General features: G+C 34.1%; 1 protein-coding gene across 3 annotated transcripts in view; it reads left to right on the top strand.

Annotated features, from left to right (window-relative positions):
- Positions 1-16,514, top strand: part of FSTL5 (follistatin like 5) — a 322,017-nt gene that overhangs the window by 206,664 nt on the left and 98,839 nt on the right. For all 3 annotated transcript variants that reach the window (XM_068403643.1, XM_068403644.1, XM_068403645.1), the window contains exon 6: positions 3,578-3,744. In XM_068403643.1, the coding sequence (XP_068259744.1) occupies positions 3,578-3,744 (167 nt within the window). The remainder of the gene's footprint in view (positions 1-3,577; positions 3,745-16,514) is intronic.

The raw sequence follows: 16,514 nt of genomic DNA on the forward strand, positions 1-16,514 counted from the left end.
AAAAATATTGTATTGAAGACTGAGAATTTAAATAATTCTTAGGAAATTCCTCTGTCAAAATTAGTGTTATCATTTTACATTATTATTATTATAATTATGGCAATGCCATCAATACTATTAAATATAAGGCAGTATAAAAAAATAAAAAACAGATGAACCATTAGTCTCAACAAAATAATACAGTAATGCCTCTATTTTGATTTCAGAATAACACCTTTGCTAAGGTAGGAAACGTTAAGTTTTACATTTGATAAATGTTCCTTTTTCTGGTGTTGCACTCCAAAAATTATAAATTGGCTAGGTTTATCACGTGACGATTAGCATTTTTCACTGAGGGCCCTATAGCACGAGCTGATTTCATGATCGTTGTCTCACGACTTTCCTAAATGAAACAGTGACTTTGGAAAACCCAGATAATTACCGCTTTATAAATGGAGTATCAGAATGTTTGTCTACCTTTTGCGATCTTTGCATAGTGAATTCTATAAAGATGCAAAATACTAGAATACTACCAATTCTCTCCCAGAAGTGTTGAGTTGTTCAGAAGCCATGCAGATATGTCTCAGGAAGTCTGCATGGTAGTGTCACTGAAGAACCATCTCCTATAACATAGGAGCTGAAGTGCTTCTGATGATGCAGTAAATTTTAAAAACTACAGTGAATAGCACAATATTCAACTTAAATCGTACATTTCCTTTTCCTTAGTGTAACAAATCATGTCAGATAATGCATCTAATTAGAAAAAAATGAGTCAGTCTCATTTGTGCATATCTGGTGGGCAGTATCACTTGAATTTTGAGTCATAGAACATTCCTTCTGGAAAAGAAAAGAGTTGGGGAGTTGTTTTGGCCTAAATAGAAAATTAATACTTTTAATCACACAAAATTGAACCACTGAGTTTAATTATAGAATAATAAAGCTTTATTTTCTGAAGTTATTGAGATGCCTTTCTGATGCTTGCATTTTGAAAAAAAAATTGTGTTAATTACAAAGTATTGCTTTTATGAGGCTAAAAATAACCTATAGCGGATCTTAGCTTGCTTATAGTTTGCTGCTTTGCTACAATGGAAGGATTAATGTCTCTCTTATTTGAAAGTAATTTGTTAATTAAAAGAGAATACATACATGATGCCTTTTGTAGTTTACTTAAAAAATGAAAGATAAAAAACCTAGAGTTTTTTCTTGCTTTGGCAGCTGAGTGAAAAATTGCTATTTGGATGATCTTCAACTCCTATATAACTCTTTTGTCTAATATGATGAAATCCTTACAAATGCAGAATTTTAATAGGCTATGTTTAATTGCGCACACCACAAGTGAAAAGACAACTCTTGGCTGTTCAACCTCTAACCTATAGGCAATTACACAAGAGGGAAAAGTATACAGTATCATCAAATTAATGTGTATCACTCTTTTTTATGCAAGTGTCCAGATGAGTTGTGGGACATAGAAATGAAGTGTCTTTCTATTAATATTAGAGCTGTTTAGTACATAGATTAGTGGAGAAAGTTTCAAGGTCTGGACTCCCATCACACATATCTAAATTTTTAAAAGATTATTTGAAAACTTTAATAATGCCAAACTTTTGGTTAACCTGAAAAATGATAATGTGTTTCCCTTGGATTGAAATGAACATGGATGCTCACATAATTTATTTTTTTCATGTTGAAATTTGTTCAATTACTTTGGTTTTAGTTTGTCTTATGGTACAACAGTAGTTACTGAAGTCATACATTATTTTTCTTGCAATATGAAATATCAGAGGCAATCAATGATAGGGAAAGAAGTACTTTCCATAGTGTTAAGTTGAAAGGGTTGAGGGTACTTCTCTACTAATATTAATTTTATTTACTTTTTTTTTCATCAGTTAGATCGTATTCCAAAATTGTATGACAAATGCTTCCTTAAAAGAAATGTATTTTTATATTTAATTTATATACTGTATATTCTGTATTTACCAGTGTATTTGTTCATACTGAATTTAATTTCATTAAGATTTTCTTCACTTTTTTTAACTGATAAAATTTATTTTGTATTGCGATTACACGTTTTTTTTAGATATTTCAGATACCATGCCATAAATTCTCTTCATTCTCACAGGATATTAAGTGAGTTTGAATTTGCTGCACTGGTGTTGATTTTAGAAATGCTAGATACTTTTCGAGAGCAATGTTGAAATTTCTTAATTATTCAGACAGTAACTATGAATGTGAATAAGCAATTTTGTGTTCCACAAATTTCTCATTGTGTTCCTCAAAATTCTCATTGAATTTTCTCATACACATGCATTTGTGCAGAACATGTGTATTTGCATGTATTCCCGGTGGTTTTGCTTCTTAGCAGTTTGTCTATCTTGAAGAAAAAACACACACACTCCAAACCCAAACAAAAAACCTGTGACACACTTTTAAAATGGCCTTCTCTAAATTTACTGGTTTACAGTTATTTTACATTGGCGTATTTTAGGTAATACTAAATAGATTAAAAGTGACTTGGCAAGCCTTATGAAATAGCTTCTTGACACTAGAAATTTCTACTGTGTTGCACAGTAAATGTGAAAAATGGGCAGCAAATATTTGTGGATTGACATAATTCACAATATTTCAGGTGACACACTGCATTTACATCAGGTTTGTCTTGTACTGTTATACAGTATTGTACTCTGCACTTCTACCAGGTGCTATAGTCGGTCCTGGTCATTGCTTCTGTTCCTTGGCAGACAGAGCAGTTTTTGAATTGATGGTATAAAGTGCTCTTTTTTTTTCAGTTCCCTCCCTTCTGCCCCTCTTTTTTTCTGTGTTTAAAGAAACTTATTCAAATACACAACTATTTACTATTCTGGCTCTGAATTTCTGCAGTTATTGTAAAAGGAATCATGTTTGACCAGAGAAACGTAGTAGAAATTAATTTAACACTCTTTTTTTTAAAAAGACATTAACTAATGTGTTTGGACTATGATTGATGCATATTCTTCTGAGACTGAAAAAGGAGAGATTACCAATGTCATTGTGATCTAGAAACTGTGTTTTCACTGATATCAAGGAAAAAGTCCCATAAAAACTGGCTTACCAGAAAAGAAATCTTATACCTTTATTTTATGTTCTGAATGCAAGATTCACTTTGTTATCCATTTCAGTCTCTGTCCTGTGTGTTTTGTACTCTGAGCTCCATTTGTATTTTCTTTTCTGAAAATGAACTCACATGAATGACTCTTGTATCAGTACTACCATCTTAGTCCAGATGAAGGTGCTGATGACACTGCTGCATTGGCCTTAACTGTCAAATAACATCTGGTGTCTGACTTTGGATACACTGTCATGTTTTTTACAGTCTTACCTCTGAAATTCATCTTCATGTTCAATGCTTCTCTTCTTGCAGGGTGATGCTTGTCAGTCAATTTAATTGAAATGTCATGCTGACCTTTATTTGAAATACTCTGAACTTCTTGTGGTTGTTGGAAGATATTTTTACTTTGATTCCAATTAAAGTCCTTAAATTACCAGTGTACAAAAACTGCATGCTAATTAACCTTATGAAACTGCATGCTGATTAGTCTTACAAACAATGTATCTTTTGCAGAGGTAGTTCAGCTGAGTCTGCCTGAAGATCAAAAACTAAGCACCACTGCAGCAACAGTGGGACAAAGTGCTGTCTTAAGTTGTGCAATCCAGGGAACTCTGAGACCTCCCATCATCTGGAAGAGGAACAATGTCGTTCTGAATAGCTTAGATTTGGAAGATATCAATGTAAGTAAGAGAAAGCTCTGTGTAACAGCTTATTATCAAAGCTTTTCATAAAGAATAGAAAAGTGATATGTAACAAACTCCACTCTCCTGAAAAGAAATGGAAATTATATGCCTGCCAAACTCAGTCTGTTTTTATTTTGCTGTGTGTACAAATCCTTGTTGTTAAACATAGAGAAAACATGTTTCACAGACCAATCATCTAAAAGAATAAATATAGCAATAAAAGCACATGAAGACAAAATCACAGCCCAATGTATACATTCAGCTTTATACATTCAGGATTATAGAGTCTTCAAACATCTAAAAGAAAAAAGAAATCTATGAAATGAACATTTTAAGAAATGCATAGTGACTTAGTACAAACAGATCATAATAATAACCTTAACTTCTAATATTTCAATGAAAATGTATTTTTTCCCAAAATAAGTGTTTTACTACAAACTTGGTTGTTTCAATCATTCCTCCAAATATTCAGCAGTGTATATGGTACTTCTCAAAAAATCATCAGTGAATATCAGTATAACTTAGAAATCTTTCTTTAGGAAGGCAAATATCTGCCAACGAACTTTGCCATGACATCAAAATATGCAGCAAAATAGAAAATGAGAAAAATAATTACATCTTCTGACAAAACTCTAAAAATAAGCTTTCAGCAGTAGTTTGCTTGTGGGTAGGCTTATTGTGCTTTGGCCATTTTATATCAGCAAAGGTATAAATGTGGACAAACTGTTACATCAGGAGTTGTGCCTGCTCTCTGACTCAGGTGAGTCTGAGATCGCTGGAACTGTTACATGTGTGGCGTACCTCCACAATCAAACATCTGGTGTGGTTATTTTTATTTCATTTTCTTATGAATGCTTTTATTTCTAAGGTGGCAATTGTACTAGCACATCAACTTTGTTTTGTTTTGTTTGCTGTTTTTACATTAGTTCTGTTTGTAAATTGAGCTTCCTCACCATGGTGCTTTGTAAAATAAGGGACAGTTTCAAAGCTCATCTTGCTTGAATGTTAGCTTTAAGTTACCAGAGAGGCTTAGGATAAAACCAGCATCCTCTGAAAAGTTGTCAGTTAAATAATTGTTGCTTTTGTTAGTTTGGTATTAATCATGTGACTGACATTCAAAAGTGTCTTGCCCAAATTCACAAACTCCTTTCTGCAATATTTGTTAGCTTTCTGTAAATATTCATGATGCTTGTCAATAATGATTTGGAGTTCTTACTAATCACTTCTAAGTATAATACATAGCATGAGCTGTAGATAGAAACAGGAACATGCATCTGGGCACAGAGAAATAAAAGGGAAATGATGAATGGAAATAAGTTAACAGCTCAGCTTCAAACTGAAAGGTTCAGTTGACTGTATTTGCAGATGTGAAAAGAACAAGTGTTTTCAAAGCCTCATACATACGTTTTGAGTATGAAAATGAAAAAGAAAAAAAAGCCCAAAAAAACAACAGAGAAACTTCTTGTGCCAGGTGCAGGTACCCAGGTGTTGGCAGCAGGGGCTGCAGCGGTGGTCTCTGAGGGAAGAGGCCGGGGCTGCCCTGTGCTGGACACAGCCAGTTCCACTGGACCCACTGTAGGGCACAGCTGAGCCCTCAGCCACACTCATGGCACCTCTGGGAAAACATTCAAAAAAGGGCATAAAACACCAGAGAGAAAGAGAGGAGGAGAGAACAAAAAGAGCAAGAAACAGCAGAGGGAAGTCCAAGGCTGGAGGAGGAGGTGCTCCATGGTGGAGCAGATATCTACAGCAGCCTGCGGGGAACCCACACTGGAGGAGGTTTATCTTGAAGGACTTCAGCCCATGGAGAGTCCTGACTGAAGAAGACAGCAAGAGTGAGGAGAAAGGAGACGCAAAGCGAAACAGCTGTGTACTGACTGTACCCCTCCAACCTTCTGCACCACTTGGGGGGCAGGGTAAAGGAATTGGAAGTGGAGGAGTGAAGTTGAGCATGGGGAAGGAGTGGAGGAAAGCTTTTGTTCTATTAATTAGTAATTACTTGTTTATTTTGATTGGCAATAAATTAGACTAAATTTCCCAAAGTCAAGTCTGTTTTGCCCTCCATGGTAATTAGTAAGCGATTTCCCTGTCTTTATCTCAACACATGAGCTTTCTCATTCATCTTCCTCTTATTTTCTACCCCTGTCTTGGGGTGGGGGGTGGAGGGGGAATGAGTAAGCGAGCAGCTGGGTGGGAGTTTGGCTATTAGCCAGGGCCAGCCCGGCACACTTCTGAAATACTTATCACAGCTGGAAGAGAGTTGAGTGTGGAATTTTTGAAGACTCGTGGAATACTCAATTTGAAGTCAGATTGTAGTGGTGACCAGACATTCAAAGCAAAGTTGAAATTGCTGGAACTGGCCACGTTTATTTATATTTGATAGGAGAGGAGGAATGTGTGACAGTGTACTGGATTGACAACCCACAAACATAAAAAGAAAGGTCTGCAAAGTGTTACCTGAGTGCCGGGCTGATGTCTGTGTGTGCATTTTGTGTACAGGTACAGTAAAAACTGTAAAGGGAGTAAAAGCTTCCAGTGACAGGAGCACATCATTCTGAAGATGAATGTATGCATTGTTTGTTTGTCAGCTTAAAAAAAATGTAAACAAACTGGAATGCTTGGAAGTCTTTTTAAGCAAAAATTATGCTATAGCTTAGTCCTTTAATATTAACAGTTTAGTTATGATTGAAATATAGAAAGAGAATAACAGATCCAATATCCATGGGGTGAGGCACTAAAATTAATAGCATTCAAATATATATAGGTGTTACTCATCTAATATGTCTTTGTAGGTAAGCTAACAAAGAGTGGAAGAAAGAGTTAATGGAGTTTGGAAACAAACAAAAAAGAGAGGTGGCATAAAGACATTGAGTTAAATTGGTCCCCAGAGTCTCTTTTCTTCAAAATGTATTTTACATGTTTCACTGTTTGCACTGATTTGATCCTCCTGTATTTATTTCTAGATCTTCCATTGGTTGGTTTGTTTTTTTTTTTTCTTCTGTATTTCTTTGATCATTCCATACCTTTCTGAACCTGTTCATCAGATATTCCCTGTTTGGTTCTTACAGTTTCACATTTGCTTAAAGGTTGTTATGTAGCCGTAATTTAGTATCCATGCAGGCAACGTAATTAAAAAAAACCTTGGGGAAAAAAAAATAATTGGACAAAAAAGAGTGTTGTTTTATATTTCACTATGGAAAATTAATTTAATACTTAAATAAATATTAACTTCAAAGAAACAAATGCAGAGGAAAACATAGTGTGCTACAGTTTATGTTGCAATTTAACTACCAAAGAATGTGTTCTACTTATTCAGGCAGTTTTAAACATTCAAAAGCCCTAAGTCCTTGTATAATTTAAGATGTCCCCAGAGGCAATGTATCCTAGGGTTTACTATGGCTATATTATAAACTACAATCATGTTTGTCTGACTCTGGGAATTATTAATTTACTCAGTGGTGCAAAAACCACATCCATGCATCTCAAGACTAATAATGTTGTGTAAATAGAAGTACACTTTCTGAAAAAAATATGACAAGCACTGACCTGGGCAGATAGATATATCTATTTTTTCCAGCAAAATGTGTCAGAGATCATCACAACTGGAAGTTAGCACATACATAGGAAACCAACCAGACTAAACAGTATTGACAATGTGATTTTGTAAATCATAGCAAATGCTCATACTTAGAAATCAAGTTTTTGCACTATGCAGTTCTTAATATGGGTTAAGCTATTGACTTCAGGGAGGGACAAACTCAGAATGATATAATGTCCTAGTGTTTTGCCAAATGGAAAAGTGCAACAAGAAGCAGCAAAATAGTCCAAGTCTAAACTCAAATCGTGACTGCTGAATTTCTGTTTTCTTGAAAAATAGTCTGCTCCTCTACTGAAAGTATATAGGATATATGTCTAAGGCTGTCAACTATGGAGTGGCTAAGAGCCAGTCTTAAATAATGAATAGTGTTATATAATCTAAGACATTTTAAAGAAATTTTAAGATATATTCTTTGTTTTCCAAGGGATGATAATGAAAATTGTCTTTAAGTAGTGCATTTAAAAAATGTTGAAATAACTTAGAGAATGCTATCAAGTGTGTGATCAGATATTAATAATGTTGCTAATAATATCCAGTTGGTAATTTTAAGAGTCCTTAGTACTCCTTAACTCTTCTTATGGTACTTATGATTACTATTTGTGGAAATAAAGCATCTTGCTACCGATCTTTCTCTTATTCAAACTAATGGGAGTCAGGGATATCAGCATCCATGTGCATGAAGCCATAAAAAAATTGTATGCCTCTGCAAATTTTACTTAAATTGTAATATATTTGTGCTATGACTCATTACGTAATTGATATCACAAGACATTTTGCTGATATTTTAGTACATATCTAGAAAGGCATTTTTTCTTACTGTTATCCTGCATGTTAAATTTCTTATCTGTCTTTCCATTTATCTCTGAATATGTTTTATGTAACCTATTATTCATTATAGGCAATAATTCTCACTTAAGGAAGATTCTAAACCAGCAGATTATTTTTGAAATGCAATACATATTACTTTTTTTAATGTTAGTTCATTCACTTTTTAACAGTTTTTGTATCTCATTTTACTTTATTCTTTTTCTGACATTTTTCAGTTTTACCTTCAGCTTCTTCCTTATACATGTCAGCAACCGCACTTTTCTTACAAGATGTCTGCCCTTTGTTCTTACATTTATACAAGATCTACTTAGATGACTTGTCCAAATGTAAAGTTTAACATCTGCTAACATACTTAAATTAGTAACTTGATAAAAGCTCATTATATCTTTTTTTAGGCTACTTTCATGAGAAACATGTAATATTTCCATTTTGGGGTTTTTGAAGTTATGTATAGATTATCTTTCTCTCAAAACTTCTCATTTGTTCATCTTGTTAAAATTATAGATTACAACTTTCACTTTTTTGGTATCATTCAACAGTCTGCATTCTTACTGATATATTCCTCCCCAACCCCCACCAACAAAAAACACAACCTCGAAACACCATAACGGAGATGCCATTAAAAGCTGATGTCCTCTGAAAGAACATGTTCCATTCTGGAGAGTTCTGCTCAGCAATTGATGATAGAAATGTTTTCAGATTGTCCAAAATGCTAAACATATTCCCCAGCAACAACTCCTGATATCTGCCCTCTTCTTTTTCTTCTAACTTCCCCTCCTTTTATCCTCCTTTTTTTTATTCTTCAGAAAATTCTTAGGAGAACCTCATGAATTATTCTCATTCACACTGTCTTCTCCCATAGGACAGTATGGACCTACATACAAACTTCTCTTTATGCATGGTTAAATAGTTCTTAGTATGACAGAGTTACAACTTTAAAGCAATGGTCATAAATATAAATGCCCTGTCTGCCAAGAATTTATTTTTGTGTTTGTATTTATGACAGAATCCTAAGTGAGCCAGAAATGTCAGGGAAATATGTGTCAATCTTTTTTTCTGCTCCCCGAAGACAACAACAATTAAAAGTAAAAAATATCAAAAAATTTTATTAGGATATAAACTAGATGAGTTAAATTTAAGGAAAGTGAGGATTAATATGCAAAACAGAATAGAAATCCAACTTTCATATAAACAGATTTCTTCTTTCTCCAGTGTCCTAAAAGAGGGAACGCCTGCTTCCAGGTTTGTCTTCAGTCAGTTCAGTGACTTTCTGAATTGCTGCAGCAAGCTCTGTATGGTCTTGCTTCATTTCTCAGGAGGGTTTCATCTTCCCTGAAGCTTTGCCATTTCCCCTATGATCTTGCAGAGTCTTTGCTGTGACTCTTACACCTCTGTGTGGGGGAAAGTGTAGGGGTCTTGTGATGTGAAGGGAAGACAAGAAACTCCTTCTCTTCGGTCTTCTCTTCAGAGATGTTGCTCCTACCCTCTTCCTTTTTGGAAGACAGTAACTTGCAGTCCAACAATGAACAAATCAAACCAATCAGCCATAGTACCATAGTTAAAAAGCTACCAATCTTGTTCAATACAAAAACTGGTTCCTGACCAGCTTATTTTGAACTTTGCTTATTAAGTAATAGTGAAATTGCAATGCCGCAATTGGAGTGTCATATCTTCTATGTGGTCCAGCAGTATTCTGTGTGTGTTATAACCAGGATATATGAAGTTAACTTTAACAGCATAGTTGCATGTTTTCCTCGTGCGTTATGCTTATGACAACTCTTAAACCCATCTGTCACATCTCTCTCATATCTTTTCTACTGAATTTTTTAATGAAGTGGTTGGATTTGATTAACAGTGACTCGTCTAAGTCAGCACATCTCTATTTTTATCTGTATTGAATTGCCCTTTATTTGTTATACAGTCTTTCTTTTAAGTAGGATGTTTTATTACCTTTTCTATTTAATGGGTCAAGTACCATTTTCTTTCTTTGTTCCATCTCAAAAATAAAGTGAAAATAATTATTGTCGAAGATGCCAATCAGCTTTATCAAATCTCTAATGTTTTTCTATTTACTTATAGATACGCAAAAAGTATTTAATCTTGACCACCAGTGCAATCATCTCATTCAGTTCTTTTCCGTCCTTTATTTTTCTTTCTTTGCCTCCTGTTTTTGTGTCCTAATTAATTCTTTAGCAGTGGGATAAGTCACACAAGAAGGAAACTTTGGACACATGTAAGACTTGCAATATTTCACATATTTTATTTGTTTTGAATATTGAAGCTATTTTAATATTTATTTTAGTGATGGCATGATAAATGCTACTTTAGACTGTACATCATGTTTTCATGACACTGGAAAGACACATTTAAACCAGGTACCAGTGTTGATCTGTAATCTTCTGGGTTAATGACGTACAGTGAAAAAGATTGTGATAAGGTTTCATTCACAAGTACTGATTCCCATAAAAATAATCTGGACATCCAAGTTCTATAACTCTAACTTAATCAAAGTTATAATACTAGAGAACTTTATGATATGGCCTATTATGTACATCTTTTTATGGTGGGAACGGTTTTCACTTTGAGTCAGTTGATGATTCTCTCTCTATGAAGAAGCATTAAGATCCTCATGGGCTTTCTCTTCCGGTATGCTAGATCAGTCTGCTTCATTTTATCTTCAATAGAAATTAAAGTGTTGATTTCAGAGGTGAGCAGAATCATATTCTGTGGACCATAATCTACTCTCATGCTTTCAACAGTGTAACTGAGATCATCTGGTCCTTTTCCTATCAGAGAGAGAGTGGGGCAAAGTAATTGCAGAGCTGAGCCCCTTGTCTTGCAGTACTCATAATTCTGCATTCTAGAGCTGTTTCTGCTAATCATATCCAAAATAGCTGAGTCTGTTAGTATTTTCCTGTTTGTTTTTCAGAAGTTAAAAATGAAAGGCCTTGTGATAGTGAAAGCTGGTAATACAACATGTACATCCATTCCCCTTGCGCTGAAGGAATCCTTGAAAATAACCCTAGGCAAGCCATGCTAAACTACCTGAAAGGCAGCACGATGCATTTTTGGCATATACAGACAGAAACTGTTAATAAAATAAAAGCGACATTTTGGATTTTTTAATTGATTGGTTCTTCCAAACCAATTTCTTAACACAGCACGTTGAACACATCTTTAGAAGAATAACTGAAATGATAGTTCTGTACTCCTAGCTGTCTAAGAGGATCTTCTGTGTGAGCTGAAACATACAAGGTATTCAAAAACATTGTTAACCTTGTTCTCCATAGACGTATCTTCCTGTACGTTGCAGATGATTCTGTCTAGTTTTATTGGGGAAAATATATACGTAAATAACAACTTTCTTGATTTGCATCATCATTATTGTTGGTATTTTACAATATCTGCCCCTACCTGTTCTATTTTTAAGTTTTCTAGAGTAAATACTAATTAGCAGATTCTGTAGAAACATGCAAATATTTTAAGGAAAGTACAGAGCTAGTGATTTCATTTGTATTAAGGTTTTCCTTTCAGCAAGCTGTCTTTTAAATACATCTTGATTTTTCTACCATATTATTCATTCAAGCATTGTTTATTACTGTCCTACTGCTATACTAACCTTTACTACATACAAAAACTTCTGTCACACCTACATTTCTTTTCACTGTTGCCCATCTTTCCTGGATTTTAAAATTAGCGGAAAGCTATTTGATCTACTGTGTTATAAGCTGACTTCAGAATTTTTGTAATCATTTTTTTTCTCTACCATAGCATCTTTCTCCCTCAACCCTTTCTTTTCAGTTCACATTCACTCTTTTCTCTGTTCCTTTCTGTATATGTATATATAGAGATACAGGTTATGTCTGCACTCTATATTGCTGGTACTAGCAAATTCAGCTTGTGCTATTAATTTCTGATTAGTGCATGAAAAAATTGCAGTTTGATATTTATGTACAGTTATAGACTTACTCTTCTCATTTTTTTCTGCAGTGTACATTCCCTCAGCTGGGTGAAAAACAAGACATCATTTCTGAATGCTTTTATTACTAGTTACATATTTATTTTTCCAACTTGTCAGGGTCATTTTGCGGTACTTTTGTTATCCTGCTAGACTTAAGGCTTTCCACAGCTTTGATAAGAATTATATGAAAGAGTTTTATAGGATGCAAAAAGAATACTAAGCTTTTCAGTTATTATTTTAGAAAAGAAGTCTCAAAAAAAGCAATCTGGACTAGGCTACAGCTAGCAGGAGAGGTCAGTTCTTCTTAAAAGCATGAGAAAGATGCTTTGTTAATAATGGCTTCCTGTGGCTCACAGCCCTGACTTTCAGATCATCGCTATAGTACATTAAATAGGAGGGCCACATCACCAATAACAAAAGTGCTTTGATATCAAGGAGTCTGTTTCACTGAACAGAGAAGCACAATTGCTTAAAAACCAAAAAAAAGAACCCTTTCTGCCCCTCCCTCCCAAACATGTCAGAAGGAAGAATTAAGATAGGGAGGACATAATTACCTATTAGGAATTTGGCTTAACTGGCATTTGTAATATTTTAAAAAATAATAATTTAAAAAACATCCTCCAGAAGTGTACCAAGGTATTGATTCAGTACTGACTCAAAAAGAAAACTGCCACCCACCTGTAAAATCACCAGTACCGCTACTTGCAAAAGTGACATGAAGCAAATTACTTATGCTTATCAAGCCTGTTTAATTTGTGAGCTCTAAATCAAACTGCTCAGTGATCTGTCTGCCCATACTGCCAGTACCATGTATACATTCATATCTGAATTTTATTGATGATCTACTTTAGTACAGACCAATTTCTCTTTCATCACCCAAAGTTCTATGCCATATGTAAACGTTATCACTTTCCTGTATATTCTTCCTTTCCTTGTAGTTTTTATACAATTTTTATGTAGCCATCTTGATAATCTAGAGCTCCTTTTTCAAAAGCTTGCATTCAAAAATTTTTCTGTTTGCATATAAGTAACCTTTGTCTCCATTGCCAAAGTATTTTCATTATATTGTTACAGAGGGCAGATAAAATAAATTAAAGGCTTTCCTAATTTTAGTATGAATTACGGCAATGTCTTTATCTGTCAGTACTCTTAATGGTTCCTGTAGTTTTTCTTGATTTGTAGGTTTCTATTTCTAGTTCACATCTACATAGCTAAAACGCTGGATTTTAACTGTAGTATATTTTACAGGGTTTTAATGATTTTTATTTGCTTACATTTACCATGATTAATACTGTGACAAGTTTACATGTCCTGATTATGAAAACCTTGGAACACTGGAAACAGTGAGAACAATTGGTTAGTAAACCAGTGGTGCTCTTTCTCCATCCATCATCTGGTCACACTTAACTCTGAGCTGAAGAAAAAGTACCTGCTTTACAGGTAATAAGATCGATACAACCATACATTTTTACACAGTCTTTGGAACATCTGTACAGTAATGACGTATTTTGATGGTTACTTGCCTGAGTTGGACTTCTTATATCTGGAGGTGAAAGCTTCCATTTTCTATTTTCTACCTTCCAAAACGTTCTGCCAAGCCCTGATGGAAAATCAACTTTTCAGTCTTTCTTGCTCTTCACAGGTTTAATTTTTTTTTCAAGCTCACTCTGGGCTCTGTCTAGTCTGATAAAGCATGTAGGAGATGTATTCTTCAAAGTGAATGGAGATTACAAAAAGGAAGATGCATCAATGATGTTCACCTAATTCTCCTTTCATGTATGCCTGGCTATTGTGACACTTAAAACTCCAATCAGATGTAGGGAATTTGAAAAAGTGTTCCTAAATAATACCTAGTTTAATTTGGTATAAAAATTTTTCCTACGCTAGAGTAAGGAAAATTCAGGTGAATTTACAGAGGATCCCTGAATCTTCATTCTTTATTATACTTTAGCAGGTAAAATGAGATAGAAGTGACTGGATTTTTGACAGTTACCCAAAATCACATACCAAATATGTTTTTGTTGTGCTGATTATTAACATTTTTCTTCTAGAACTTTCTAAGGAAAATATCTTAATGTTTTCCAATGTTAAGTCTTTTCATATAGATATTTAATTGAACACTTGAAGAAAAAAAAAAAAATTTAACTTAAAATAAAATTCAGAGTATCTTAGTAAAAGAAAACATTCTTGTCCACTCTCATCTGAAGTAGGTTATCTTGTATGGTTTAAAATCAGATTTGAATGTCCATTCATGCTTAAGAATTTTGATAGTAGTTATACATTTCATTTCAAATTGTCCTGTTACTTAATTGGAATGAGACTGTATCTTCCTTTGTAGGGTATGTGCTCCTTTCAGGCAAAAGTCTGTCTTTGCAGACCTGTTTATTCAGCTTTGAATTTATTGGTGTAATTCGGCCTTTATTTGTACTCCAGCTAACACTAAGTGCTTAGTTCAGACTGACTGGGATTTGCTGTTTGCTTAAGAGGCTCTAAGAAAAACATTTTTATGAGTACTGAGTGTGTCAATCTGGGCTAGACCCTTGTTAAGTGAAGCTGTTGTACTAGCATTCAAGCTCTAAGTATTATGATTTTATAAGCAAAGATGGCAGTCACTTCGTTGTATGTATTCAGGTATATACTTTAAAAAAATCTTTTGTGTAGGAATACCATTCAAAATCTTTCTAAGACTGTGTGTGCCAATTTCTTGTATAACATACTTGATAATGAACTCACACAAAGGGCACTGTATTAATAATCCAAGTAATGTGTGTGACTCGCCCTATTTTCTCTCTACTGTTATCTGGAGATCATACATTAATGCTGCATATAAAATGAGAGATCATCTTAAAGAAAACTATTCAGTTACAACATGCTTTTTTTTGTCCTTATATATGAAGAATAACCTAAAGTGAATCATTCTGATTTTCAAAATCAGATTTGAAGGTGCTAAGTTTATTTTTTCATTTTTCCCCCCATATTTCCTCTTCAGCTACCACATAGTAGGAGATTCACTACCAATCTCTATCATTTTTGCTATAGGTAGTTTTGTCTGCAAGATATTTGAAAGCTCTGTGTGTTTGACAAGGTATTTTATTGCCTGTTGGTTGGTTTATCACATGTACGTAGGGTAGTTTGTAATAAAATTTATCCCACAGGGCTTTTGCAGACTGCGTAAAGCTTGAAGACACTTTACCTGTCTGTCTCACTCCTGGATAGTTCAGAAATACATAGAAAGGACTGAATGAAAACTGGCTGAAAATTTTAGTAATATGAAAATTTAAAGGGTTATCCTTGTAGATTTTTTTGAGTTTGTAAATAAACATCCTGAGAAATTTGCTTCTGTGAAATATAATAAGTGAGTTCTGTTACTTTATGAGCACAGTTCAGGAATCAAAAATATGAATTATGGCCAACATAAGAAAAGGGGTTTGCACTCATGAAACTAAAACTGCAACCCAGTATTTTATGCAATAGGAAGATCAAAGACTCCAATAAACTTTATAAATTTAAAACAAAAGTGCTTGTAAGCTAAGTGACTGAAAATAAATTCTATCTTATTCCAGTGTGATTACGAAGAGTTGATGTTTTTAGACTCAAGAAAATTTAGGAAGTATTCAATGATTTCTTTGCGGTATTCCTACAAATAAAATGTGTTTAAAGAAAGAAAGTAGAAATGGGGATGCTCTTGCCAAGCTTATTCCACAAATCTGACCCTAAATTGAGTCACCTTAAAGTGTAAATTGTGTCAGTACTTCTGCTTCTTTGGGGCTGCCTAACACTTAGATATCACTTTGGAGCGTGATCTGATACAAGTAAACTGCACAGTGCAAAGTTTCTTTTTGCAGATCTAGCTTGGCGTGTAATAATAAATACATCTACAATTATAGCTGATTAAAAAAAAAAAAAGAACAGTTTGGGGGAATTGTAGCAAACTGTGGTAATTGGATAATTATTATAAATTCATGTCACTGGTTATGATGTTAAATTGAAAAATATATGAGAAACGAATGTCAAATAACTTTATCCAATTAAATTTGATTATATAACAATTTCTTTTGTTAAAGAGTAGAAGTTAAACGGTATATGAGTCATTCTGAATATCTCTGTGTGTAACATAAACCAATAAAAGAGACAGCTGTATCAGAGCGTGCTGAAATTTCCATTTAAAATAAGCTGTATCTACTCAGTTGGAGATTTTGAATGTCTAAATAAATTAGCAGCCATTATTGCAGATTCATAGCAAGATAGCATAAAGTTACAGAGTTTTTTGGGAAGTAAAATATTAGTGATGTTTTATACATAGCCTCAAGAGCTCTAGTACTTTGGCAAAGCTGTGACTTATGTCTAGTTCGTATCTCCCCTATACAAGATCCAAATTCT

This window comes from Nyctibius grandis, chromosome 6 (assembly GCF_013368605.1).
Source record: "Nyctibius grandis isolate bNycGra1 chromosome 6, bNycGra1.pri, whole genome shotgun sequence".
NCBI lineage: Eukaryota > Metazoa > Chordata > Aves > Nyctibiiformes > Nyctibiidae > Nyctibius > Nyctibius grandis.